Source organism: Microcaecilia unicolor, chromosome 9 (assembly GCF_901765095.1).
Source record: "Microcaecilia unicolor chromosome 9, aMicUni1.1, whole genome shotgun sequence".
Classification (NCBI taxonomy): domain Eukaryota; kingdom Metazoa; phylum Chordata; class Amphibia; order Gymnophiona; family Siphonopidae; genus Microcaecilia; species Microcaecilia unicolor.
The window spans coordinates 143,911,809-143,938,172 of NC_044039.1; the positions used below are offsets into that span (position 1 = coordinate 143,911,809).

General features: G+C 44.7%; 1 protein-coding gene across 1 annotated transcript in view; it reads right to left on the reverse strand.

Moving 5' to 3' along the window:
- PLA2G4F (phospholipase A2 group IVF) overlaps positions 1-26,364 on the reverse strand; it is a 126,024-nt gene that overhangs the window by 9,300 nt on the left and 90,360 nt on the right. Inside the window, exons 13-15 of the mRNA XM_030214754.1 lie at positions 17,052-17,274; positions 14,722-14,836; positions 5,148-5,285 (exon numbers count right to left, since the gene is read on the reverse strand). Coding sequence (XP_030070614.1) covers positions 5,148-5,285; positions 14,722-14,836; positions 17,052-17,274 — 476 coding nt within the window. The remainder of the gene's footprint in view (positions 1-5,147; positions 5,286-14,721; positions 14,837-17,051; positions 17,275-26,364) is intronic.

The following is a 26,364-nucleotide window of genomic DNA, read 5'->3' on the forward strand; positions in this document are numbered from 1 at the left end:
GTTCCACAATACCAAACTAGCAACCAAGAATGCAATCAGTCAGATCTCTTTCATTGAGGGAACTCTTAACAAATTAGCCTCTTCGCAGGGTATTACATGTCGAGAGACCGAGGGCATCAGATAATCCCTATCCAGTTTATTTTCGAATGAGAAGGCCGGCCCATCTTCCGACACAAATTGGGAGATGGCCGGCCATCTCCTGAAGCCGGTGAAATCGGTATAATCGAAAGCCGATTTTTGCTGGCTTCAACTGCTTTCCGTCGCAGGGCCGGCCAAAGTTCAAGGGGGCATTTCGGCAGGGTATGGAAGGCGGGATGGAGGTGTGGTTACGAGATGGCCGGCTTCGGCAGATAATGGAAAAAACAAGGTCGGCTCTGAGGAGCATTTTGCCGGCTTCACTTGGTCCATTTACTGTATTTTTAGGACCAAGTCTCAAAAAAGTGCCCCAACTGAGCAGATGACCACCGGAGGGAATCAGGGATGACCTCCCCTTACTCCCCCAGTGGTCACCAACCCCCTCCCACCCCCAAAAAAAATTAAAAATCATTATTTTGCCAGCCTCTATGCCAGCCTCAAATGTCATTCCCAGCTCCATAACAGCAGTATGCAGGTCCCTGGAGCAGTTTTTAGAGGGTGCAGTGCACTTCAGGCAGGTGGACCCAGATCCATCCCCCCCTACCTGTTACATTTGTGGTGGTAAGTGTTGAGTCCTTCAAACCCCCCCAAAACCCACTGTACCCACATGTAGGTGCCCCCCTTCACCCCTAAGGTTTTGGGGGGATTTGGGGGGCTCAGCACCCAAGGTAAGGGAGGTATGCACCTGGGAGCAATTTTTGAAGTCCACTGTAGTGCCCCCTAGGGTGTCCGGTAGGTGTCCTGGCATGTGAGGGGGACCAGTGCACTACAAATGCTGGCCCCTCCCACGACCAAATGCCTTGGATTTGGCCGGGTTTGAGATGGCCGGCCTCGGTTTCCATTATCGGCGAAAACCTATGCCGGCCATCTCAAACCCAGCCATCTCTGACATTTGGCCAGCCCAAACCGTATTATCGGAACGAAAGATGGCCGGCCATCTTTTTCGATAATATGGTTCGGGACCGCTGTTTGCGGCGCCGGCCATTATGCCCCTCCACGACAGTCTGACCTCAACCTATGCATAGTTTTACAAATCGATAGGCACAGCGGCCTTTAAGCCTTTAAGCCACAAGAAGCCAATGGCCAATAAATGGACAAATATGGTCATGTATGCCACAGCCCAAAATCAACTGGGCTGAAACCTTCAGCATCAATTGTAGGGCATGTAAAGCAGAGAAAGGTAAAACAAAGTACAAAGCATTGTAATCCAATCCATTTAAACTCAATGTCTGCACCACAGAGCAAAAATTCAGGGGGGATAACAGATGCTGCAGATTACAGACCAACCACAGTTTATAAAATGCAGTTCTCAGAACCAACCTCATCTGAACTTGCAACTGGAATTGAAAATCCAACTGAACTCCTAAATCTCAAACTGATGACAAAACAGGAAGGACTAGAGATACAAACTGTATACCTTCCAGTTCCTCAGGGCATAGAGATCATCCCTACCCATAAAACTTCTATTTTTCTCGCATTAAGCACCTCCCTATTAGTGGAGAACAAACAAGACAAAACTGTATCCAACAAGGGACACACCCAAAGGGCATAAAGTTGAAACTGAATTCCCTCCTGACGCAACAGCACTGCCAAGGGCAGCAGATAAATATTAAACCAAACTGCGGAAAGCAATGAGCCTTGAGGCATGCCAGACTCAGGAAGATGCCATGAAGACTCCTCTCCATTTATCATTACTTTCTGAATATGGTCAACTCCCCCTCCGAAGGGACACCACCTTGCAAGTGGTGGAGGGGCTTCCGTGTTTCAATGACTCAGAGGGCTATGCTGTAGGGTTACCCATATCAGACGGGCCTCTGAGGAGAAACCAGACAAAGAATGTCCCAACCTGGAGGATCCAAGATGGCGTTGAGGGAGGACGTACGCTAGTTGAGTTCCTGTTTTACACCAGAATGCCTGAAGAAGAAGGCGCGCTCCCCAGAGAATGGGGAAGAGAAAAGGCAAAGCCATGGTGCTGTCCTCCTCGAACATGGCTGGGGTTCCCACCACTTCTCAGTCTATTTTGGAGAGATTCGGGGTCATAATGTTGGGGATATCGGTTTTTGCTTCGGGGAACAGCAAGGCTTTATTGCTGAATCTCAGTGGAGGGAGTGACTTTGAGTCCCCCCTGTTGGCACGACCCCTCCAAGACCCGGAAATAGTAATGCTTCGCTATGGAGGTCAATAATGGAAACGCCCGAAGTGGGTTAGGATTTTCATGTGACCCGAGGAGGTCCTGGCGCAGCATCGACTCCGGATAATAAACCAACTGGGGGATTGGAGAGTGAACTCTTCCCCCCAAAGATATCTGGAGCGGTTTCTGTGGAGAAATTGGACTTGGTGAAGCCAATAATGTCATAAAGGACATACTATAGGAACTGCAGCAGAATGTGAATAACTGTCTTCTTCAGATGTTTAAAATTTTTCACTATGTGAGTTAAAGAATTTATATTAATACTTATCTAACAAAGTGGAAGTCCAAGATATAAAAAGAGACTTTGATTACGGAAATGGCTTCTCTATGAAAATTAGATAATTTGGTAATGAAGAATAGTTATTTTTCTTGTAAAAATTGGAATTTCTGGAGAACCAATTAAGGGAAAATAACTTGAGAATGATAAATTTACCTATAATATCCTATATATCATCTACTGAATTCTTGAAGAAATATTTCTCTGATACTTTGCTAATACCTTCTGATAGCCACCTTTTGGTGACTAAAATTATATTTCCTTTAAAATCTTCTTTCAGCGAAAAGAGATGTGTTTAACTGACATTTTGGAAAATTCAGAAGTTATAGAGTTATATTATTAGTGACTTTCGTCTTTGATTAGATAGGCACAATGTTTTGAAATTGTATTTCCGATACATGGTTGATAGTTTTTTGGGTTCAAAGATGCATATATTTCCTGACACATCAAGGGAATCGCAGACTGGGAGGTGTGAGGTCTTGGCTTTTAAGCCAGGAATCATTGCCCTAGGTGGGACCTTCCTAGCGCGATTCCCTTGTAAGTGTTTTATTTCCTTATTACTTATTTGTTTGAACCTAAGAAATTATAAGAGTTTGTGGAAACAGATGAAGAATCCTCTGTAGCAACTTCCTTCAGTTACCACTGTACCGGCTGCAATAACTGATTAACCTTCCTCCCTCAGAAAATGTGAAGTGTAAGATTAACCATTTTGAGTTTTTCTTATTTTCTTTAAGATTGTTTTCCTGATCTTGGATCTTCCAATTGTGGACAATTATGTAAATATATATTGTTGAGAGAAAATGTTTTCCTTTTTATATTAATTTCTGTATTTCCTTATATTTATGTGATAAATGTGACTGTAATTAAGTAAAATGATAAAATAATAAAAAAAAAATATGGTCAACTCAAAAATGTTACAAACCAAATACTGTCACAGAGCAACCTAACTCAAGCAGCCTTGGTAACAGAACAAAATAAACAGTGTTGAATGCTGGAAAAAGATTTAACACTGATAGAAGGGCACCATTCTGATTCAGAGAACACCAAAATAAATACAGCAACATAACTATGGCCCTGTCAAAAACAGCTTTGGAAAGGGTCCAATATTGAGCCATTATTAAGAAAATCAGCCAAATGACACAAAAGACATTTTCAATCAACTTACACTATGTTTATCTGCACAGTTCCGTGCAGATTATAAAGATTAATAACTGGGTCAATTCCCAGGAAAACAGCAAAGTTGGAAATACATAGAGCCCTCAGAAACAGCAACACAACTGCTAAGATTTGATTGAAACTAACTTCCGAAAAAGAACGTTTTTAAAGATTTTCTGAACTGCAGGTAATTCCTTCACATCTAATAGTAATCAATAGAAATAAAACAAAATAAAACATGGAAAAGAAAATAAGATGATACCTTTTTTATTGGACATAAATTAATACATTTCTTGATTAGCTTTCGAAGGTTGCCCTTCTTTGTCAGATCGGAAATAAGCAAATGTTGGTAGATGACAGTATATATAAGTGAAACATCAAAGCATTTCAGTGACAGTCTAACAGGGTGGGGGTGGATAGGTGAGAGACAGGAAGAGTTGGGTGGATGAGGGACAGGGAGATATGCATGGAGACAGGGGGGTGACAAAGAAGTACAATTTTATGGGTTATAATGGACTAGAAAACCCAGATCTTTGTTAAGTCCTACCTAGTGGGTGTCAAAATATTTAAACATTCTGACTTCAAAGGTCTTACGTTCCTGTATTGTTTTAAAGTTCCCTTTCAGGATTCTTACCATGAAATCACTGGTACAGTGTTCTGGTTTTGTAAAGTGCTGCCCCACAGGTGTGACATCTTTATTGGTACTAGCATTTTTCATATGGTGTCTATGTAAATGAAATCTCTTCTTTAGCATCTGACTTGTTTCTCCAATGTAACAGCCTTCGTTGCATTTTTTACACTGAATGATATATACCACATTGGAAGATGAGCACGTGAAAGATTCCTTAATGTTGAATATTTTTCCTTTGTGAATGACCATGGGGTCCTATGAAATGTTTTGGCATAGTTTGCAGCTGGACATATTGCAAGGGATGTGTGCCATTCTTTTCTTTTTGAGTCTGTGTTGGGAACGTACTTCTAATTAGCTTGTGTTTTAAGTTGGGTGGCTGTCGGAAGGCCAGCACTGGTGGGGATGGGAATATCTCTTTCAGTAATTCATCCTCCTGGAGTAGAGGCTGCAGATCTTTTATTATTTTGCGTTGAATATTTTTTATTTCAATAAAAAAATTAAATTAAAAAGTAAATAAAGAAATAAAAAATGTGGCACCTCTGAGAAGACCACCTAGCCTTGTGTCACTGACTTTTTCAAGCTACCTTCATATAATCTAGGGACACTTTGGTAAATTCAGCATAAATTCCCAGATAATACATAAAGAAAAAGGTAACTTGTGATCTGACTTTGACCTCAACCTTAAGCACAACCTTAAATTCTTATTGGAAGTTCAACCTCCTTTATTTCTTTTCTGTCCCAGTAGGACTAGATTCTACCTTCCAAATAACAAATCCTGGGCTCCTGACGTCTCCGAATTAGATGGCCCATGAAGAATTCACTGCCAAAGTCTTCTGTGCGAACAAAGGCTCCATACTTGCGGAAACCAATCTCATGAGGAGTAAATTCACACCATTCTGCAGGCACATTGTAACGACAAAAATATTGTTATAACCACTGCTACAAATAATTAAGATCATCTTGAAAACTTTTTTCTTAAATTGTACCTATAACATCCAGCATACCTTTGGAACTGATATAGAACATAATTTTCAAAATGTCATAGTGAGCAATTTTGTATTTTTTTTTTTGGACTGGATTTTTGCTTGCATCTTTTTCACTAGTAGCTCAAGGTGAGTTATATTCAGGTACACTGTGTATTTCTCTGTCCCTGGAGGGCTCACAATCTAATTTTGTACCTGAGGCAATGAAGGGTTAAGTGATCACAAAAAGCAGCTATGCTGGGAAGGCACAAAGGCACATATGTTACGCACATTTTATAAAAGCTATCAAACAAAACATATACATTATAGATGTTCTCAATCTATAATATTTAATTCAATTATGAATTTCACTTTCGATGGACCATCTTAGCAGAGAGATAAACCAATATAAGAGTAGATTACTTGTGTGTTAGAGGTTGGAAATGCTGTAGGGTTATAAGATCGTACTATGTCTATGTTAACTATAATGATAGTTTATTGAATTTTTTTCTACTTGGATCTCCTTATCCTACTTTTCTCTCTCCCCTATATTGTGGTCTAAGAAAGATTGTTTCTAAATCCTTGAATTGTATTCTTTTTGAGAAATTTCCTTTTGGTGTTGCTTGAGCAAGAGTTATCTTGTACCTCTGATTTGTTTAAAGAAAAAAAAAGAACCATCATTGGCAACTGTCAAACATCAGTCATAGAGCTCAGTAACTTGAAACAATGTCCATAATTTAATTGCAAAACTTAAAAAAATAAATAAATATATATATATATATATATATATATATATATGTGTGTGTGTATGTGTGTATGTGTGTAACTTATCTGAAACCAGTTCATGCAGTCAATGTTACTCCATGCAAGACACTCTCTGCTGGCTGGGTCCATTTCATTATAAAGTTGATCAGTGGCAAACCAATACTGACATGATCGTGTTTTGAAAAAATTCCTACTTCTGGTTTTGCTTCCTCATTCGGAAGGTCATACTGACCTCCATGGACTACTTAGAAGCAGTTTCCTCAGGAGCTTCCACTTTTTTCAACTTAGTGCCTGATTGTCACGTTTTCCAGGCAGGAACTGGGTTTGTGAGTCCTTGGGCCACTGCCGAGGAGCGGCAGCGGCAGGCAAAACCACCCCACAGCTAGACTTCACCTGCACTTGACCACCCTTCCCCAGGAGTTGAGCCCCTGGGTGCAGGTGGCCAGCAGGACTTACCGGACAGGGCAGGAACTGTATACCAACTAGGCTGAACAGGGTTAGGACTAAGGGTCAGAGGGGTCAGAGGGGAAAGGAATAAACATGGGCAGCAAGGCAGGAAACTGGGCTAGGACTCACAGACAGACAATACTAGACTAGGCAGGAAATGGACAGGCTTAAGGGTCAGGACTGAAAGCTGCAAAGCAGCCACTAAGAAAGGAAACACAGACAGGAAAGAGACATAACTGAAAGCTGCCAGGCAGCCACTAAACAAGAAACACAGACAACCAGGAACTAGACAGAGAAATACAAACAAGAAACAAGACTGGGAAAGAAGCAATACAGTACAAGCTAAACTACACAAAGACTAGACTAGAATCAGGCAAGAATCTCAGACAATAAACTGGGCTAGGCAGAAGTTCACAGAGCACACCAGCATACCAAGGACCTTAGACGATGCAAAGGCAAACACAGAAGTTTCTAGGTGATTAATAAAGCCCATCAGCACCTGAGGCTCAGCTGCAGCAATCTCAAGGCAACTACAGGTGCTGTTTAGGCACAAACAAGAAAGCCAAGTCTGGCAGCCTGGAAGATCCGGACCAGACTGAGACGAAGCTTGGAACGGGTAGGGACAGCAAGACAGTCTATGGCAGTCACTGGTTCTGGTCACCAGAGGGCAAGGGAGCACAAACCAAGAAGCAGGCAGAAAGCATACTGAAGCATAGAGAGGCTCAACATACACAGGTGCAGCACAGTGGAGCAATCAGAGCCATGCTGGAAGCAGCCAGCACACAGAGACAGAGGCAGAGATAACTCAGGCAACACACACAGGTGCAGTATAGTGGAGTAATTAGAGCCATGCTGGAAGCAGCCAGCACACAGAGACAGAACTAGCTCAGAAAGGACAGGCAGAAGTCAGCTCAGAAGCTGACCCCCAGAAATAAGGTAAGTCTGAGAGGGGTCACGACCACAGACGTGACACTGATATCACATACGTAAATGACTAGAATACTAAATAGAATACTGCCATTTATGCATTATCTTACCACCAACAATTAAGTGGCTCCTTATAGTATATGGTTTATTTAAAACTTAATATACCACCCTTCCTGTGAGTACCACAAGGCAGTTTACAAACTAGTAATAATGACAAACATTAAAAGTTTGAAAAGTAGAAAGAAATACCATTAAACAAAGGAAAGTAACCATTCATACAGCAAAGAGAGCAGGGGGAGAGGAAAGGGGGGAGGGAAGGGAGGGAGACATTAATGATGGTAATAGGGCCTAGTGGGTCAGTGGATTCAAGGTACCACATCACTGGTAGATGCTGTATCTCCAAAAAGCCTTCTGAAATAAAAAAGTTTTCAGGGTGGTCTAGAATTTTAGATAAGTTCCAGGTGAACTTGGGACAGGAGAGCATTCCAAGGGGAAGGGGCAGTGCAGTAGAATGCACTAGATTGGGTCAATTCTAATGTGGCGTTTCATGGGGATGGAATTTGCAAAAGGTTGTTAAGGGAGTGGAGAAGCCTAAGAGGGACATATGGAATAGCAAGAGCAGCAAGGTATGAGGGGCGAGCCTTGAAAGTGAGAATAAGAATCTTAAATTGTATATAGTATGTGATAGGAAGCCAATGATAGAGAATAGAGAGTGGTGTTTTGCGATCAAAACATTTAGTTCCTGTTTACTCATTTTGGATAAATTCTCTGGGCACTGAGTTGAAGGAAGTAGAGGCTCCTGAGAAAACAGCCTAGGCGTATCTTTTTTCGGTGCCAATTTTTTAGGCATGTTATATAGAATCTAGCCTTTAGCGCCTTAGCCTCTTACTTTAGACATGAGGATTTACACCAAGTAAACCCTGGTGTAAATCCTTGCATCTAAATTGGGCACAGATCTTCCTTATTCTATAACAGCATGCATAAATTCTAGGAAAACCCCAATCCACCCATGACCTTCCCATGTCCATGCTCCCTTTTCGAAGCCACGTGTAAATTTCAATTAAGGTCAGTTTGTGTTGATAATTGATCATTAGCACCCAATTATCTGCATTGTCTCATTAATTTGTATGCACAAATTGGGTGAATGACTAAATTTGCGTGCGCAATTTTAAGCACCATTTATAGAATTTCGGGGTATGTGACCATGTGCATACCTCACAACTCTGCCTCATACCCACCCTCAAAACACCTACACTACACAGAAACCACATAAAAATTTGTATGCTCATGTCAGCATGTGTACTTGTATGCACACTCTTGCCACACAATTTTATAATAGTCATTTGTGGCATACAAACAAGCTTCACAAGTGGAAAATGCTTTATAAAATTATCCCTTTTCAAAACTTGGCTACTTGTGGAAGCTTTGGTTTAAGCAAGAAATTGAGCGGTGATTGTAAACTTAAACCTCTTCTGTTTTTTGACTATTTGATATCTTAAATATATGTATTTTATCCCCTTAGATGCCTGGCTTTGAGCAGTAAAGTAAACCTTTTAAATAAATTGTTCACATAAAATAAATGATTACCCCCTTATTGGATAAAGTCTGTAATGCTCATGGATGCATGGTGCAGATTTCTCCTTCATTTCCAATGAGAGAAAGGAGTTTCCTTCCCAAGGAGGAGATGCTGATGCTGCCAAACTTTGAACTGAAGGAGGATTGTGGAGGAGAAGGAGCACCATATCCAGAAAGAAACATTTTGGGTGTAATTTTATAAACTTTGGGTGTAATTTTCACACATTTAATGTGTGAAAAACGCAGGTACATCTACCCTCATCATTTTAGCTGTACATTTGAAATTGGGATGAAGTGTTCAGAGAAAAGGTTCCTTGGAAAGCTTGCACCCTTGTATCTATTTCTGCAGGTTGATTTATGGGGGAAAATATCCATGCATGATGGAAAATACATCAGATGAATGTAGTGTTATCCCCAACCCCAGCAAACACCCAGAAACACTTGATTTAATGTAACCAACAGTACACACATTCCCTCAAATTCTATCTAGAACAAATAAGAGGAAATATTTTTTCACTCAAACAATAGCTCTGGAACTAGTTGCAGAGGATGTGGTAACAGCGTTTAGAGTATATGAGTTTAAAAAAGGTTTGAACAAGTTCCTGGAGAAACGTTCATAGTCTGTTGTAGAGATGGAAATGGGGAAAGCCACTGCTTGCCCAGGGATTGATAACATGGAATGTTGCTATTTGTGCTTCTGTCAGGTACTTGTGACTGGATTGGCCACTGTTGGAAACAGGATACTGGGCTAGATGGACCATTGGTCTGACCCAGTATGGCTATTCTTATATTCTTATGAAAATGGGGTGTGGCCAGGGGCGTGTCAGGGGCATTCCAAAAAGTTGCACTCGGATTTACAGAATTCACCCAAAGTGCGCCTAAGTTGGGCACCGGCATTTACACCTGCTTTTAGCAGGCGTAAGTATGGCACCCAAAAGTTAGGCACTGGATCTGCGCTGAACACCAAAAAGACTGTCTTGAGAGTCACATCCTTCTCCGAAGCGCGCTTAAGTGGCTTGAAGGGCGAACACTGAAGAGCCTTCAACACCAGCCCAAGGTTCCAGGCCGGACAGGGCAACCGGACAGGAGGACGGAGCCTAAGCACCCCTCTGAGAAATCAGGCAATGTCCGGATGAGCAGCAAGGGACAAGCCAGCGACTTTCCCTCGATAGCATGATAATGCTGCCACTTGCACCCGCAGGGAATTGTAAGCCAGGCCTTTTTGTAAGCCCTCCTGCAAAAAGTCCAGCACTGTCGAGACTGTAGCCCGCATGGGTGTGATCGCCTTTGAAACACCCCACGCCTCAAATTTGCGCCAGATCCGAGCATAAGCTGCAGAGGTGGACCGCTTGCGGGCCTGTAAGAGAGTGGAGATGACCTTGTTGGAGTAGCCCTTGTCTCTCAACTGCGCCCGCTCAATAGCCAGGCCATAAGACCAAATCAGCAGGGATCTTCCATAGACACCGGACCCTGAACCAACAGGTTCGGCACCAGGGGCAAATGCACCAGAGCGTCCACCAACATCCGGCAGAGATCTGCATACCACGGACACCTTGGCCAATCTGGAGCGATGAGAATCACCAGACCTCGGTGCTGTCGAATCCGCAGTAGGACTCGCCCTATCAGGGGCCAAGGAGGGAACACATACAGGAGCTCCGAGGGCCAGGGTTGAGCCAGAGCATCCAACCCTGCCAAGTGAGGATCTCTCCTTCTGCTGAGAAAGCGAGGTACCTTGGCGTTTGCACTTGACGCCATTAGATCCATTCCGGGAGTCCCCCTTTTGGCACAAATCTGAAGAAAAACTTCTTCTTCCAGTTCCCATTACGCCGGGTCGATTTGATGCCTGCTGGGAAAATCGGCTTGCACGTTGCTCTGACCTGCTATGTGAGCTGCCGACAGAAGCTGCAGGTGTAGCTCGGCCCAGTGGCAAATCTGGGCGGCCTCCACGGCCAGGGCCCTGCACTGAGTGCCTCCCTGACGATTTATGTATGCCACCGCTGTCTTGTTGTCTGACAGACCCGGACAGCAAGCCCCTTCAGAGTCTTTTGAAAGGCCATAAGAGCCTGGAATATCGCTCTCAGTTCCAAGCGATTGATGGACCACCCCGCTTCCACGGGTGTCCAGCTTCCCTGGCAATGCGCTCCCCAGCCTAGAAGGCTGGCATCTGTTATCACCAGGCACCAAGAAGGAAGCGCATTCCTTGGTGCAGTATCCTGTCGGAGAGCCACCACTCCATACTGAGCCGGGTCGCAGCGAGCAACGTTAGTCTGCATTGATAATCCTGGGACATCGGAGACCACTGTTGAAGCAGGGCAATTTGCACAAGCCTCATAGGCGCTCTCGCCCAAGGCACCACCTCCAAAGTGGCCATCATCGACCCCAGCAGCTGGACAAAGTCCCAACATCGCGGGCGAGGCATCCGCAGGAGCAGACGGACCTGATTCTGAAGCTTGCACCGCCTTTGGTCGGGGAGAAAGACAAACCCCGATGCCGTGTCGAACCGGACCCCCAAATACTCGAGAGACTGAGAGGGGGTCAGGTGGCTTTTGGGTCTATTGACCACCCAGCCTAGCGCCTGCAGGACCGCCACCACTCTGGCTGTGGCAAGACGACTCTTTGGTGCCGAATCCGCTCTGATGAGCCAGTCGTTGAGATAAGGGTGAACTAGCTACGACCACCATTACCTTGGAAAAGGTACAGGGAGCTGTGGCTAGGCCGAAAGGCAAGGCCTAAAACTGGAAATGCTTGCCCAACACCGCAAAGCGGAGGAACCGCTGGTGTGGAGGCCAGATAGGAATGTGCAAATAAGCTTCTTTTAGGTCCAGAGACTTGAGAAGCTCTCCTGGCTGAACCGCCGCAATGACGGAGCGCAGGGTTTCCATGCAAAAATGTCATACTCTGAGAGCCTCGTTGATTCTTTGTAAGTCGAGGATCGGTCTGAAAGACCCGCCTTTTCAAGGCACGACAATATAAATGGAACAGCGGCTGCAGCCATGTTCGACGGGAGGCACCGGGATCACCGCTCCGAGGTGCAGCAAGACTTGTAAGGTCTCCTCTACCACCGCCCGTTTTACGGCAGTGCCGCATCGGGACTCCACAAACACGTCTCTCACCGGGGCACCGAATTCCAGTCGGTAACCTTCTCTGATCAGGTCCAGGACCCACTGATCTGATGTAATCTTGGTCTACTCCTCTAGAAAGAGGGAAAGACATCCTCCTATTGCATGCAAGGAGGAGTGGACCAACGTCCCATCATTGTGGAGGATGCCCCTGAACTCCTGGCCTTGAACCAGCCCCTGCGGAACGTTTGTCCGAGCGAAAGGAGTTCCTCTGCTGAAAATGGGCACGTTGAGAAAACCCAGCAGAGCGCCCCGGGTGATACCTGCGAGCTTCACGGAAGCAAGGTCTGGAAGAGGAGGGAAACACTGAACCCTTGGAAGAAGGCCTTGGCCTATCCTCAGGTAACCGCTGGGGTTTAGATTGCCCCAGGTCTTTCACAATCTTTTCCAATTCCTCTCCAAATAACAGGAGGCCCCGAAAGAGTAGCCTCACCAGTCTTTGCTTAGAAGCCATGTCAGCCACCCAATGCTGCAGCCAAAGAAGGCGGCGGGCAGACATCGCCACACACATCTGTTTAGCCGAAGCTCTGACCAGATCATAAAGGGCGTCAGCCAAAAAATGACAGAGCCGACTCCATCCGCGGGGCAACCTCAGAAAGGGGACCTGCACCATCGGCGGGCTGCTCCATCGCCTGCTGTAGCCAGGAAAGACATGCCCGGGTTGCATAGGAACTGCAAATAGACGCCCTCAAGGCAAGGCCCGCAATTTCAAAGGACCGCTTAAGCGTGGACTCCAGCCGGCGGTCCTGCATGTCTTTCAAAGCAATCCCTCCCTCTACTGGGAGAGTGGTCTTTTTTGTCACCACTGTGACCAATGCATCCACTTTAGGCATCCCCAAAGGGGTCAAGTGCTCCTCACGCAAAGGGTAAAGCTGACCCATAGCCCTGGCCACTTTCAAAGGCCCATCGGGGTAAGACCATTGAGCAGAAATAAGCTCTTGGATGGAGTCATGCACCGGAAAGGCCCGAGTAGGCTTCTTAGTACTCGTCATCTTAAGATTAACAGAGGAGGCCTCGCCTTCAGCAGGATCATCAATCGAGAGGGCCTTCAAGGCGTCAGTAATGAGAGCTGGCAGCTCGTCGTGGTGGAAAATCCGGACCATTTTGGGATCATCCAAATCCAGTGGCAAACAGGCACCCTCATCTGAATCATCCGTCCCTGAGGGCCTGCCAGATCCCTCAGACTCTCCACAGCCCGACCACAGGGGGGGAAAAAGATATGCGCCACTTTCAGATGGGGAATTTACCCGTCTATGTTTCGCGTCTTTCCAATGCTCGGGGGAGGAATTAACCTCTGAATCATCCCCGGGGCACCAACACCCGGAGGGAAGCCAGGATGCAACGCAGTGTCAGACACCTGCGGCAGAGCTCTTTTCAGCATGAAAGCCTTATGCATTAAAAGCACAAACTCAGGGGAGAAAAACTCACCCTGACCCTCCGCCTCCGAATTAGGAGAAATGGATGTAGGAGCTCCTATGGCAGCCTCTAAACGAGGCATCCCCCTGCACTCAGACTCCTCCGCAACCGTCGAGACATGCGGCGCTTGCAAAATGGCGCCCGCTGCCAGCTTCATCGAGTGGGAAGGAACATCGCTCTCCATGCTCATACTAGCGTGAGAGTCTAAGGAGCACGTTTTACACAGCCCCGCTGCTGATCTGCGTTTACCACAATGGGAGCAGCGCTTAACTCCGTCAGCAGCCATCATCCGACAGGACGAGAATATAGCAATAAAATGGCGGCTTCGCACCAAAACTTACCCCGATTGGAATGACGTCCGCAGGACCTCCCCGGAGGAGCTGGGCACCACTCTCACCTCAGAGGACTGAGTCAACAAGCTCCGGTCAAGCTGCACAGAACCAGAATCTCTGGAAAATGCCTCAGAACAGCCACGCAGTAAAAGCGCGCTCTTTTTTTTTTTTTTTTTACACAGAGAGGAAAGTTGGAGGCAGGCAGCAACAGAGGGACTCCAGGAGGCGGGGGGAATGGGTAAGGCAGGGAAAGGGCGAACCTATATGCCTTTAAAGTGGGCACCGCCAGCCACAAAACACCCCTGCTCAACTGGCAAAGCACAGGAGTCACCCCAGGCAGTCTGAAATCCAGGAGCTGATCAAGCTACGTCCACACCTGCTGGGAGACAGAGAAATACTGAAGGCAGTTGGGGCTAGCCGTCCAAGAGGCACTATGGTTTTTCAGTGTTCTCTATCTCCACCTGCTGGTAGGCGGATACAACCCATCAGTTAATGGATTCATCTGCTGCTGATGAGAAGGAAGAGTGGTCTTTAGTGTGTTTTTGTTCTTTCCTGTAAATTGCTGGCATTTTTTTCTGTTTGTTTGTACATCAATTTGATTTATACATTTAAAAAAGCAATTCAGCAAATTTTAATAAACATAAACATAACTCCCAAAGTTGTGCAGGTAAAGTCCAACTAACATTTGAAAACTGCCCTTTTTAACAGAGCTAATTACTCAACCTGTCATAACAAGTGGATGTTGTGATCCTCTGATATGCAATAAGGATGCAATGATTTGTTTTGTACCTGCAAAATCACTTCCACTGACATCTACCATGACATTCACCCCGGCGTAGATTGGATAGGGATTCTGTGCTCTCTGAACAGATTCCTGTTGATCAGACAACTTCGAAGGGTTCTCCTGAATATTATCAGAATAAGAGACAGAAAAGATTTAGGGGTAGATGCATCAAGCAAACGTAAAAAAATCAGAAACGTTAAAACCTTTACCGAATTTCAAATAACGAAGCATGCTCCAAAAACACAGCCCCAAAAGTTTGGTGGCGGTATTGGAAGAACGATGCACCAATCCCCGTCGCTATCGGCTTGTAAAGCATGCGCAAAGCAGCCAAGCGTTATGCTGGCTGCTCTGCGCATGCCAGAAACGTTCAAACACAGTCAAATCGCAAGCACATGGCTCCCAAATCAAAATAAAAATAAAAAAAGGATCGGGAGGGGGCAAGGGCGCTCATCAGGAGCGTCCTGTACGGACGGCCTTGCCCCCCCCCCCCCGCTGCTCCCCACTTTCCGCCGCTCCCCCCACCCCGAAAAAGCAAACTTCTAGAAGCCCCTGCCCCCTCCCTTCCTCACTACTCTCTCACCTCAGCTCCGCCTCCCGACATCCTCCGTCCGTGCCCCGCCCCCTTTTGGGGTCGTCGCCGCCATTCCCCTCCTCCATCGGGCCCCCCTTCCTCTTACCGGGCCCGTGCAGCGCCTCTCTCCTCTGTCCGAAGGCGCTGCACGGGCAAGAAGAAAGCTGAATCAGCTGATGCCTGCCTTCGCGATGGCGCGTCTTTCTCCTGCTGCGCCCGCCCCTGTCTGACGTCAGTAACCTACGTAGGTTACTGACGTCAGACAGGGGCGGGCCCAGGAGGAGAAAGACGCTCTATCGAAGCTAGGCGAAGGCAGGCATCAGCTGATTCAGCTTTCTTCTTGCCCGTGCAGCGCCTTCGGACAGAGGAGAGAGGCGCTGCACGGGCCCGGCAAGAGGAAGGGGGGCCCGACGGAGGAGGGGAATGGCGGCGACGACCCCAAAAGGGGGCGGGGCACGGACGGAGGATGCCGGGAGGCGGAGCTGAGGTGAGAGAGTAGTGAGGAAGGGAGGGGGGCAGGGGCTTCTAGAAGTTTGCTTTTTCGGGTGGGGGGAGCGGCGGAAAGTGGGGAGCAGCGGGGGGGGGGGGGGCAAGGCCGTCCGTACAGGACGCTCCTGTATGAGCGCCCTTGCCCCCTCCCGATCCTTTTTTATTTTTATTTTTTTATGTGTTTTCTGAGGTCCTTTGGACCAATCACAGCGCTTTTAGCTCTGCTAATGCGCTGGGATTGGCTCAAAGTTTGTTTATTTTTTCACTTAACACTTTTTCCTGGCACAGAGCTGTCCTAACGAGAGGTCCAGACCTCTCGTTAGTTTTCCTGCCTTTTTCCTGCGTAAAGGCAATCGGAAAAGGTTAGTGCATGTCGTTTCAATGGGGTTTTCACACTAATTGCTCATCTCCATTCCGTTTTCGTTAGCTGCTACTACCGTCGAAAAATAGGCTTTAGTGCATGGAAAGGATCGGAAATTCTTCCTTAAGGGCTCATTTAACGATGAAAAACGTTTAGTGCATCTGGGCCTTATTCCAGTATTTTCCAACCTCTTCAAGCCCAAGACACATCAGTCTCCATGAAACACGCAGTGTGGATGGGGAGAGGACTCATATGGTCTAGCTAGAGAAGCATTGAAAGCCCCATTACTGGCTGGTAGGATTCAAAGGAGGTCAGAGGGGGAAGAGATGCTGTGTACAGTGTGGAATTAATTCTATAAAGTACGCCAAAATTTAGGCACCAAAATGAAGCGCATTGAGTGAAAATTCTTTTATGGAATCTGGTCATCCAAAATCTATTATAGAATACTAGCTTAAGTAAATATTTACACGCCCAGATGCTGTTATAGAATTTGTGCTTAGCACACTGCATTTTGGTACCTAACTTTTGGCACCCTTTATAGAATTGCCTCCTTAATGGTTAACCATTTTCTTTGTTGTCTATTAAAGTTAGTGCAATTGTGAGACTGACAATGCTTGTCCCTGTGTGATCAAAAGAGCTAGATTATGTGGAAAAATCAATGCTTAATTAATCTGTCTTTCCAAAACTCTTCTAAAAAAGTACCTTATGATCTGATCCACTGGATGTCTTGGCTGAAAATATCTTCCTCATATCATGCAGCTCTGTGTGCAGATGTTGGGAATTATTTTGTAGGTGGTTTTCCACATGTACAGCATGTTTTGCACATGAAAATGGCTTTTATAAAATTCAGCATCATGCACATTCCTAAAGGTGTTACAGTTTGTCTCCATCACCATGGAATCTCAAAGACCTACCTTCTGGTAGAAGAAGTATTCCAGGACCAGACCCCAGAAGTCAATAAAAGAGATTTTTCTGCCATCCTTCTCCATTGAATCCAGCTCCTCAAAATAATATTTCATGCGCTCTGGAGAAAATGCCCCACTCTTGCCAAGGGTCACAGAATTCCGGACACTACTGATTGGACCTTGGAGATCCTTCTGAGACCAGTCTGGGTCCTCATACAAGAAGGACATACACCTGTTAAAACTTGCAAAGTTATAAACCAGATACATGGAATCATTATAGAATTACTAAATACAACTGTCAAACATTTTCTTGAATGTAACCATAAGTGCCCAATTACTGAACAGAATGTAAGGATTGATAAGGGAAAGCTTTTTAAAGCTTGTGACAAAACAGTGGGTTTTAAGCCTGTAAAACTGTATTAATTATTTCTTGAAGTGTATTTCTCCAGTTTGGCCAGAAGGTGGTGCATGCTTAAAGCTTTTACAAAGAACTGACTGTTCCCTCTTTAGTTAATACAGATACGAGGTAATCTGCAGTGATGTGGTCAGGTATTTTTAAAACTTGTTGTTCTGGGCTCTGATTAGCCCAGGAGCTCACGATTCAACTAGGATGTACTGGCTTTTTCTCCAGTGTAGCCAGAAGAAAAGAAAGAAGGATCTCTTTGCTGAGGCCCTGTGAACAGTTATATGATAACTGGTGAACAGCTATATGCCCTGATCTCCCCAGGTACTATTTAGATAGTAAACAAATGTTTAGTGTTATAAATTATCCATATTCAGTTACCTGTTATTATGTGCTGTTTTTGTTTCATCTGTTTTTATGGTTCACTGTTCAATATTTTTCATGACAATAAACATTTTTTAGTTTACTGCCTCTGCTTGTCTGGACTGACTAAGAATCCTGGGGACCACTGGGAGTGTGGCCCCCAGTAACCTAGAAATCACTGGGGATAATTTGAGAGTGGGAGACTCACCCAGAGGGTTGGGACCCAGTCAGTGGGAGGAGGGTGCTAGTGTACAGCACAAGTGGCAGGTGCAGGTGGACCCTCTAAGTGGCCATGAGGTAGCCCAGGTGGGTGGCTAGGTGTTTCATAACAAAACTCTTCAATATGTACAAATTATTTGACTTAATAACTGATGATTGAGGGGTAAAAGGGGCACTCAGAGATGACAAAACTATAGCTAAGAGACCCTTTTACAAAAACTTAGCGCACACTAAATACTATGAAGCCCATAGGTATAAAATAGGCTTCTTAGCACTGAGCACACATTAATTTCATTAGTGTGCATTAAGCTTTATTAAAAAGGCTCCTAAATGAATTCTTTGATTTAGTCTTTACTGAGGAAGATGTTAGGGAAATACCCATGCCAGAAATGGGTATGTAATGGTGACAATTCTGAGAAACTAAAACAAATCTCAATAACCTGGAAGATATAACAGGGCAATCTGACAAACCAAAGAGTAGCAAATCAACTGAACTGGATGGTATACACCCCAGAGGATAGAAAGACTCAAAAATGAAATTGTAAATCTATTAGCAGCAATATGTAACTTATCAACATTGTACAAGGTACATAAGGATTGGAAGGTATAAAACCTAATGCCAATTTTTAATAAGGATTTCAGAGATGATCTCAGAAAATACAGATTATGATCCCATGTCACTGCTGGGCAAAAATGTAGAAATTATTATAAGAAACGTAACTAGTGAGCACATAGGAAGTCCTGGTTTAATGGGACAAAATCAACACAGATTTAGCCAAGGAAAGTCTTGCCTCACCAGTCTGCTACATTTTTTGGAAGGTGTGAATAAACACATAGATAAAGTTAAGACAGTTGATATAGAAAGGTATTTTCAATATGATGTCTAAATCTGAGTTTGGACATTTTGCGAAAAAAGTCCAAACATCCAGTAGCAAGCATGGCCATTTTCAAATCACACACACAAAAAAGTCATTGACTTGCATGGAAGGACAGCATTCTTAGTAGAGTGGCCATACAGATATCCCAGCAGAGCAGTGAGGCACTCTAGGGGCAACTGCAGTGGGCTTCACATAAAAGGTCCCAGGTACACATCTCACTGCTACTCTCTTATACTATACGGTGAGCCCTCTAAAACCCACCAAAAACATACTATACCCAACCACAAAAGCCCTTATGTCTGCAGGTGTCACCTCTATATAGGTGCAGTAGATATTTAGTGTTTTTCGGAGGGCTCACATGTTCCACCACAACTGTACCAGTTAGAGAGGGATATGGGCTTAGGTCTCCTTCTCTACAGTCCACTAAACTGACTACTAGTCTGCTCCTGGGACCTGCTTGCTGCTGATGTAATAGGATTGACCATCATATCTGAAGCTGTCATAGAGCCTGGTATGTACTGTCACTATCACATCTTAGGGGACTGAGAGGGGGTCAGTGACCACAGAGGGAGTAAGGGTAGTTATACCTTAATCCCTCCAGTGGCATTTGTCATTTAGGGCCCCTTTTGTTCAATTAAGGCCCTGGTGCGCTAGCATTTTTAGCTCGCCTATGGGTGTTTCTAGTGACACCCATAGGCCTGCCTATGGCTGTCTCTAGTGTTAGTGTGTGCTAATTTTTAGCGCACACTAAAAACATTAGTGTGCCTACAGTGCGGCTTAGCAAACAGGGCCCTTAGTCATGATTGAAAAAGGTCTAGCCAAAAATGTCTTAATTTTGGCCCTAGATGTTTTCATTTTGTACCATTATTGCAGAAAAACCTCTATCTTTTGGTGCAGCCATGTCCCACCCCCAAAACATCCCCTTGAAATTTGGACGAACTGTGGAGCAAAACATTTAAAATCAGGATGGTGAAGGGTCACGTGACGCCATGATGCAGGGCTGACGCTGGATAGCTAGGCTCCGCGCACATTCGCCCAAAAATCAGCAAATTCGACGGTCCCGAGGAGAGAAACGGCGCTATCTGGTGTATGAAAGAAGCGGAAATCGATAGCGAATGATAAAACGGCGCAGAGGCACGGCATGGCGACGAAAACGGTTCGCAGAGAGAGAGACAAGACTAAGCCGGCCGATGCCAAGATGGCCGACCAGCGTGAGATCGGAGAGCTAGCTGTGGGATCCGCGTGGTTAGCAGAAATTACCGCGGAGGTAACTGCAGCGGTTGAGACAGCGCTGGACAAGAAGCTTCAACAACTTTACGATCGCACAGAGGAGGCTCATGAACGTATTGATAGCATGAACTTAGAGTTAGATGAAGGCCTGCGGCGCATGTCAGAGGTAGAGGAGAGCGTGGAGGCACAGAAGGAGTTAAACAAAGAGCTGGAAAAGAAAGTGCAGGATCTGGAGGTTAAATTGGATGATTTGGAGAATCGCAGCAGGCGCAATAACCTGCGCCTGATTGGACTACCAGAATCCTTATTGGATAGGGATCTGCCCAACTTCTTGGAAGGATGGCTGCCAAAGACTTTACATATAGAAGATAAAGTATCACAATTCTGTGTGGAGCGAGCCCATCGGGTGGGGACCATGAGGCAGTCAGGGAACAGACCAAGAGTGGTGATCCTAAAGACTCTTAATTTCAGGCATAAACAATACATATTGGATGCGCTTCGAGGTGGGCAAGCACTTACCTATGAAGGGAGAAAAATCCTTTGCTTCCAAGATTATTCACATCAGGTGCAATTGAAGAGGAAATCCTTCGCGCCATTATGTACGGAGTTATATAACAAGAAGATAAAATTTGCACTCCTATACCCTGCCAAGCTCAGACTCACCATAAATGGTGTAACTCAATTTTTTGAACAGGTGGAGGCAGCTAAAGAATATATACAACAACATGGAGAGCTTAAATGAAGCAGAGGTAATGTGCAGGATGGAACAGCGGCTTAAAAGAGGACGCTGGAGATTAATTATAGCTTTATAGTAGAAAGCAGATTGGGAGATTATTGACCTGACCTTTTGGATTGAGAACATGACTGATGGACTCTTGATAGATTGGACAGATATATTTCGGGAGTGCGGATGTTTTTGAAGTGCGCCCAAGACAGTGTTCTGGATGTACCTAGCACGTCTCGACGCCATTTGACTGCAGGAGATGACGACATGGCAGAGCTAAATAAACTGATTTGGGGCTCTTGGAAATGAAGTAGAAGTCAGAAGTCTACAGGGTCGGATCATATAAGAACTAAATAACATTGACCAACGGAGGAGCTACACAGGAATGGAAGTGTGAGACAACTAAGATATAATGTTAGAGATATAACACATAAAGTTTTGTATGTTGGGGAAGTTGGGGAAGCGGGGGGAAGAATCAGGAGGGAAGGGGGGGATGTGTGATATGTTGGTGGGTGAGTGCAGGTGTTATAGCGTGACCAGTTCTGGGAACAGGAGGGCTAGGGGGGAAGGATAGGGGAATAGGGAATAGACAGGATACATATGGGAGGGAGGGGGGGAGGGTTTAAAGGGCGGGAAGTAGGGGAACGATTACCAAAAAAAGATAGATGGAGATATGTGAGTGAGTGGAACGTTGAATGGCTGCGACACAGAGTGGTGGGGATGGTGCTGCTGGGACACCATGTCTACCTGTTTTTGGATAAGAGGCATGAGCGGGGACATGTAAGAGATGACGGAGGGTGATGGGCCTTAAAGTATACTCCTGGAATGTGGGGGGAATATCCTCCCCCATTAAAAGAAAGAAAATCCTTCATAGTCTTAAAAAGAAAAGGGCAGATGTGGCGCTCCTTCAGGAAACACATTTATCAAAGCAGGAGCATGAGAAGCTGAGAACTTGGTGGGTGGGGACCATATTGGAGGCCCCGGCAGTAGGGAAAAAAGCGGGCGTTGTTATTTTATTTCATAAAGCTCTACAGGTGGAGGTGGAACAGGTATGTGTTGATCCGGAAGGGAGGTATATTATAGCACAGGTAAAAGTGAATGGCAATATATGTCTCATTAGTAATATATATGCCCCCAATGTGTATTGTAAGAAATTTTACCATTTAATCATTAGTAAGATACAGCACTTCAACGTCAAAAATAAGATAATAGGAGGGGACTTTAATGTGGTGGCGGACACAATGTTGGATAGATCACATGGGACAGCAAGCACGATGGTGGGGGCCGGTAAAGGCATAAAACTGTTATGTGAAACATTGGGAGCGGTTGATGTGTGGAGGGTATTGCATCCAAATACTAAAGACTATACACACTACTCAAGAGCCCATCACACTCAATCGAGGATTGATTATCTATTGATAGATGAAGAGAGCTTCACACATATAGCGGAGGCCGATATTGATCCTACGATTATATCAGATCATGCGGCTATATATATCAAATTTCAAGATAATACCTCACATAATAGACAGTATAGGTGGGCATTTCCTATGGATCTATATAAGGATTCGGAGTTTTGGACATATATTAGAGCAAAGTGGAAAGAATATTCATTACACAACGCATCTCACAGGCATACCCCGATATTGTTTTGGGAAGCTGGAAAGGCTGTCCTAAGGGGAGAGATAATAGCGTATAGCATCAGAAAAAAGAGACGAAGAGATAAAGAGATCATAAGATTAGGAGATAGCCTGATACGGTTGAGGAGAGCTTACGGACAGCAATCCGCGGACCACCTTCGTGAGCAATTATTAGCCACGCAGACATCTCTGAATGAGCTATTACATCAGCGTGCTAATAAATCAGCAGAGTATTACAGATACCAATTGTATAAGTTTGGTAATAAGACAGGGAGGATGATGGCAGGATTAGTAAAAAGGGGGAAGGGACAGAGGAGAGTGCTAGCCATTCGGACACAGGAAGGGGGATTGGTACATACTGATGCAGAGATACTAGATGTATTTCATGACTATTATGCTAAGTTGTACACTAAGAATGAAAAGGAGGATTTGGATCCAGATATTTATCTTGAGAATGCTAAACTGCCGAAGATAACAGTGCAGCAGCAAGAAGAGCTAAATCAGCCAATAGAAGTAGAAGAGGTCCTGAGAGAAATTAGAGGCAGTGCATTACATAAAGCTGCGGGGCCAGATGGGTTCAGGGCAGAACTGTATAAGATCTTAATGCAAGATATAGGAGAACCACTGGCAGATGCCTTTAACAAGTCGGTGGAATTGGGGGAACTACCGCAATCCTTATGTCTAGCGGATATTATGGTGTTTTTGAAACCAGGAAGAAATGTGATCTTACCAGAATCCTATAGGCCTATATCACTTATTAGTTATGAAGCTAAACTATTGGCTCAGATATTGGCTGCTAGACTGGCAACAGTGCTGACACATATAGTGGCGCCCCCGCAGGTGGGATTTATACAGGGAAGACAGAGTGGGAAGAATATTAGGTTGATATTGGCCACGATGGAGAGAGTGCGAAGAGAAGGTGGGGAATCCCTCTTGATCAGCTTCGACGCCGAAAAGGCGTTCGATCGGGTTGAATGGGAGTTTTTATTCGCATCGCTCAGGGCATATGGCTTTGAGGGATTTTTTACACAAGCGATATCCATTCTGTATAAGAACCCGACAGCAAGGGTGTTGGTTAATGGTATTTATTCACGATGTTTCACAATAAATCGGGGAACTAGACAGGGTTGTCCTCTGTCCCCCTTATTATTTGCCATTACATTGGATCCCCTGATTAGAGAAATTCTGGGGAATGTGGAGATAGAGGGGATTAAATTGGGACACCAAGAATTTAAAGTGTCGGCGTTTGCTGATGACATTTTAGTCCATTTGGCGAGACCGGAAGAAACGTTGCCGGTGCTGATGGAAGTCTTTGCAGAATACGGGGCTTTTTCGGGCTTTAGTTTAAATTTTCAAAAATCAGAAGGACTACCCACTAGCAGCATGGTAAGGGAGAGGTGGAAGGGATCATTTCCATTGAAGTGGGCGGATCAGGAATTTAAATACCTGGGTATAAAATTAACGGGGGACTTGAGAAGATTATATAGAAGAAACGTTGATGAGTTATTAAACTATACCAGGAATCAATTGGATCTATGGGAAGGACTGCCGTTAACATTGAGTGGCCGAATTGGTATGTATGCCATGATGCTGTTCCCGAGATGGCTATATGTCTTAAGACAGCTGCCATTATTACTACAGATCAAGGATGTAAAGAAACTTAGGAGAATGGTGACTAGATTCTGCTGGGGTGGAAAGAAGGCCAAAGTTAAAATGGAATATATGTATGGGAGTAGGAAAGAGGGAGGATTAGGGATGCCTGATATCCAACAATATAATTGGGCATGTTTGACCAGACATTTAGCGGATTGGATATTGGATTCAGAGGAACATACGGCATGGAGTACGGAGTGTGTGCTGTTTGAGCCTTATCACCCCTACTATATGATGCATGTTCAAGGAAAGTGGCTACCTAAGGGATGGAGTCAGCATCTCTTGTTACTACTACTACTACTACTACTATTTAGCATTTCTATAGCGCTACAACCAATGCGACGGGTATGGCGATATATTTTTAAAGGGATTTAAATAAGAATCCACATTATACAGATCTGCTTCCTCTGGTGGGGAATAGTGCCTTTGCTCCTGGGAATACACAACCGAGGTTCAGAAATGGGCACGGGAAGGGATAGTATTAGTGGCCGATGTTATGCAGGATTCGGGGAAGATTATATCTAGAGAGGCCTTAGAGAATATAGTGGGAGCTGAGAATGTGACATGGTATGATTATTATCAATTACATAGTTACATAAGCAGCTAAATTCTGCTGGATGTGAGAGAGGGATGTATGACTTATTGGTGAATTTATTTCTGCCACGGGGTAGAGAACAGACCTCAATCTCAATACTGTATAAACAGCTGAGAATGATTTTCCCGCCCCGTGGATATGAGGAGGTTGCTCGGAGGTGGTCTGCGGATATGAGAGTGGAGGTTCGAAGCGGAGATATAGCCCAGGCTCTGAAGGAGATAGTATATAAAGTGACCAGTGCACGACATAGGGAGATTCAATTTAGAATTATTATGAGAGCATACTTCTCCCCTGTACAGGCCTACCATGCTGGTAGACTTACAACACCACAGTGCAGCAAGTGTAACTTTCAGAGAGCATCACTTTATCATATGCTGTGGGAGTGTCCGGACATTAAGGAATTTTGGGATAATATTAGGAAATTTTGTGAGACATTAATTCATAAGACAATTAGATGGGCACCTAAAAATCTAATATTGGGCCCAGGGGGGAGAGGGTTAAATCTGAAACATACAGAAGGTATATTTATGTATAAGGCTATAATTATAGGGAAGCAATGTATTATGCAATTTTGGACCCAGGAAAGTGGACCCTCTTTCTGGCAGTGGAGGAATTCACTTCATGCCTTGGTGCTGTTGGAGGCGCGAGAGGTACATCGAAGCCCTAGGAGTAAACAACGATTCTGGGAGATTTGGGAGCCATATGTGCAGGCCCTGTCAGGTAGAGCCCGCAGCTTACTAGTAAACTCACTCTCATTGTAGCTTGGGATAGGGAAGAAGACTGGGTAGAGTAGGCTGGAGTGGGAGGGAGGGGGGTGGGTGGGATGTGTGCTGGGATTATGCTGCAATTGATGAAACTGAGACCAGATAAAGGAATGTGATTTCTGAAGGAAGGGGGTTACATGCAATGAAGGGGGGAAAGAGTGTATTATCGTATTGATATGTATCTATTGGTATGAATGGAGGACTCTGAGAGTGATGTTCTGGATGTATTATGGGATGGCAATGGAACAGCTTGGTAAGCGGAGCCTGGATATGCAAGATGCAGATCAATTTAATTTATAACCAGTAAAGCCTGTTGGAGATACTGACATAATGCAGGACAGCTGCGATTTTCCTGCTAAGGAGTGATGACTTGCTGGTTGACGGAGGCTGATATAATAGAGTAATGGAATGAAGCTAAGTACACAGAACGACATCAGTGATATATATTTATTTTTAAATCTTATTACATTAAGAATAAAACCAAGCACACAGAATGATATCAGGGATTTGCATTTATTGGTCACAAATCTCATAGCATAATACTCTGATCACTAGTAGATATATTTCAGAAATCGCAGACAGAGATGTTGATAATAGCTACTTATGACCACTATGCTTGCATAAGCCAGGGTTAAGTAATACAGTAATTTAGAGGAGGGAGGGAAGGGGGGGAGGGAAGGTGGGGGGGGGGGGGGAGAAAAGAAAAATTGATGATAGCGGTTTTGCTGTATTAGCGCAGGATGGCAATGTTAAATGCCTGAGATGTTATGTTAATATGGAATTGTTTTGGAGATGCATTCATCAATAAAAATTATTAAACCTAAAATCAGGATGGTGAAAATCATAACTTGGA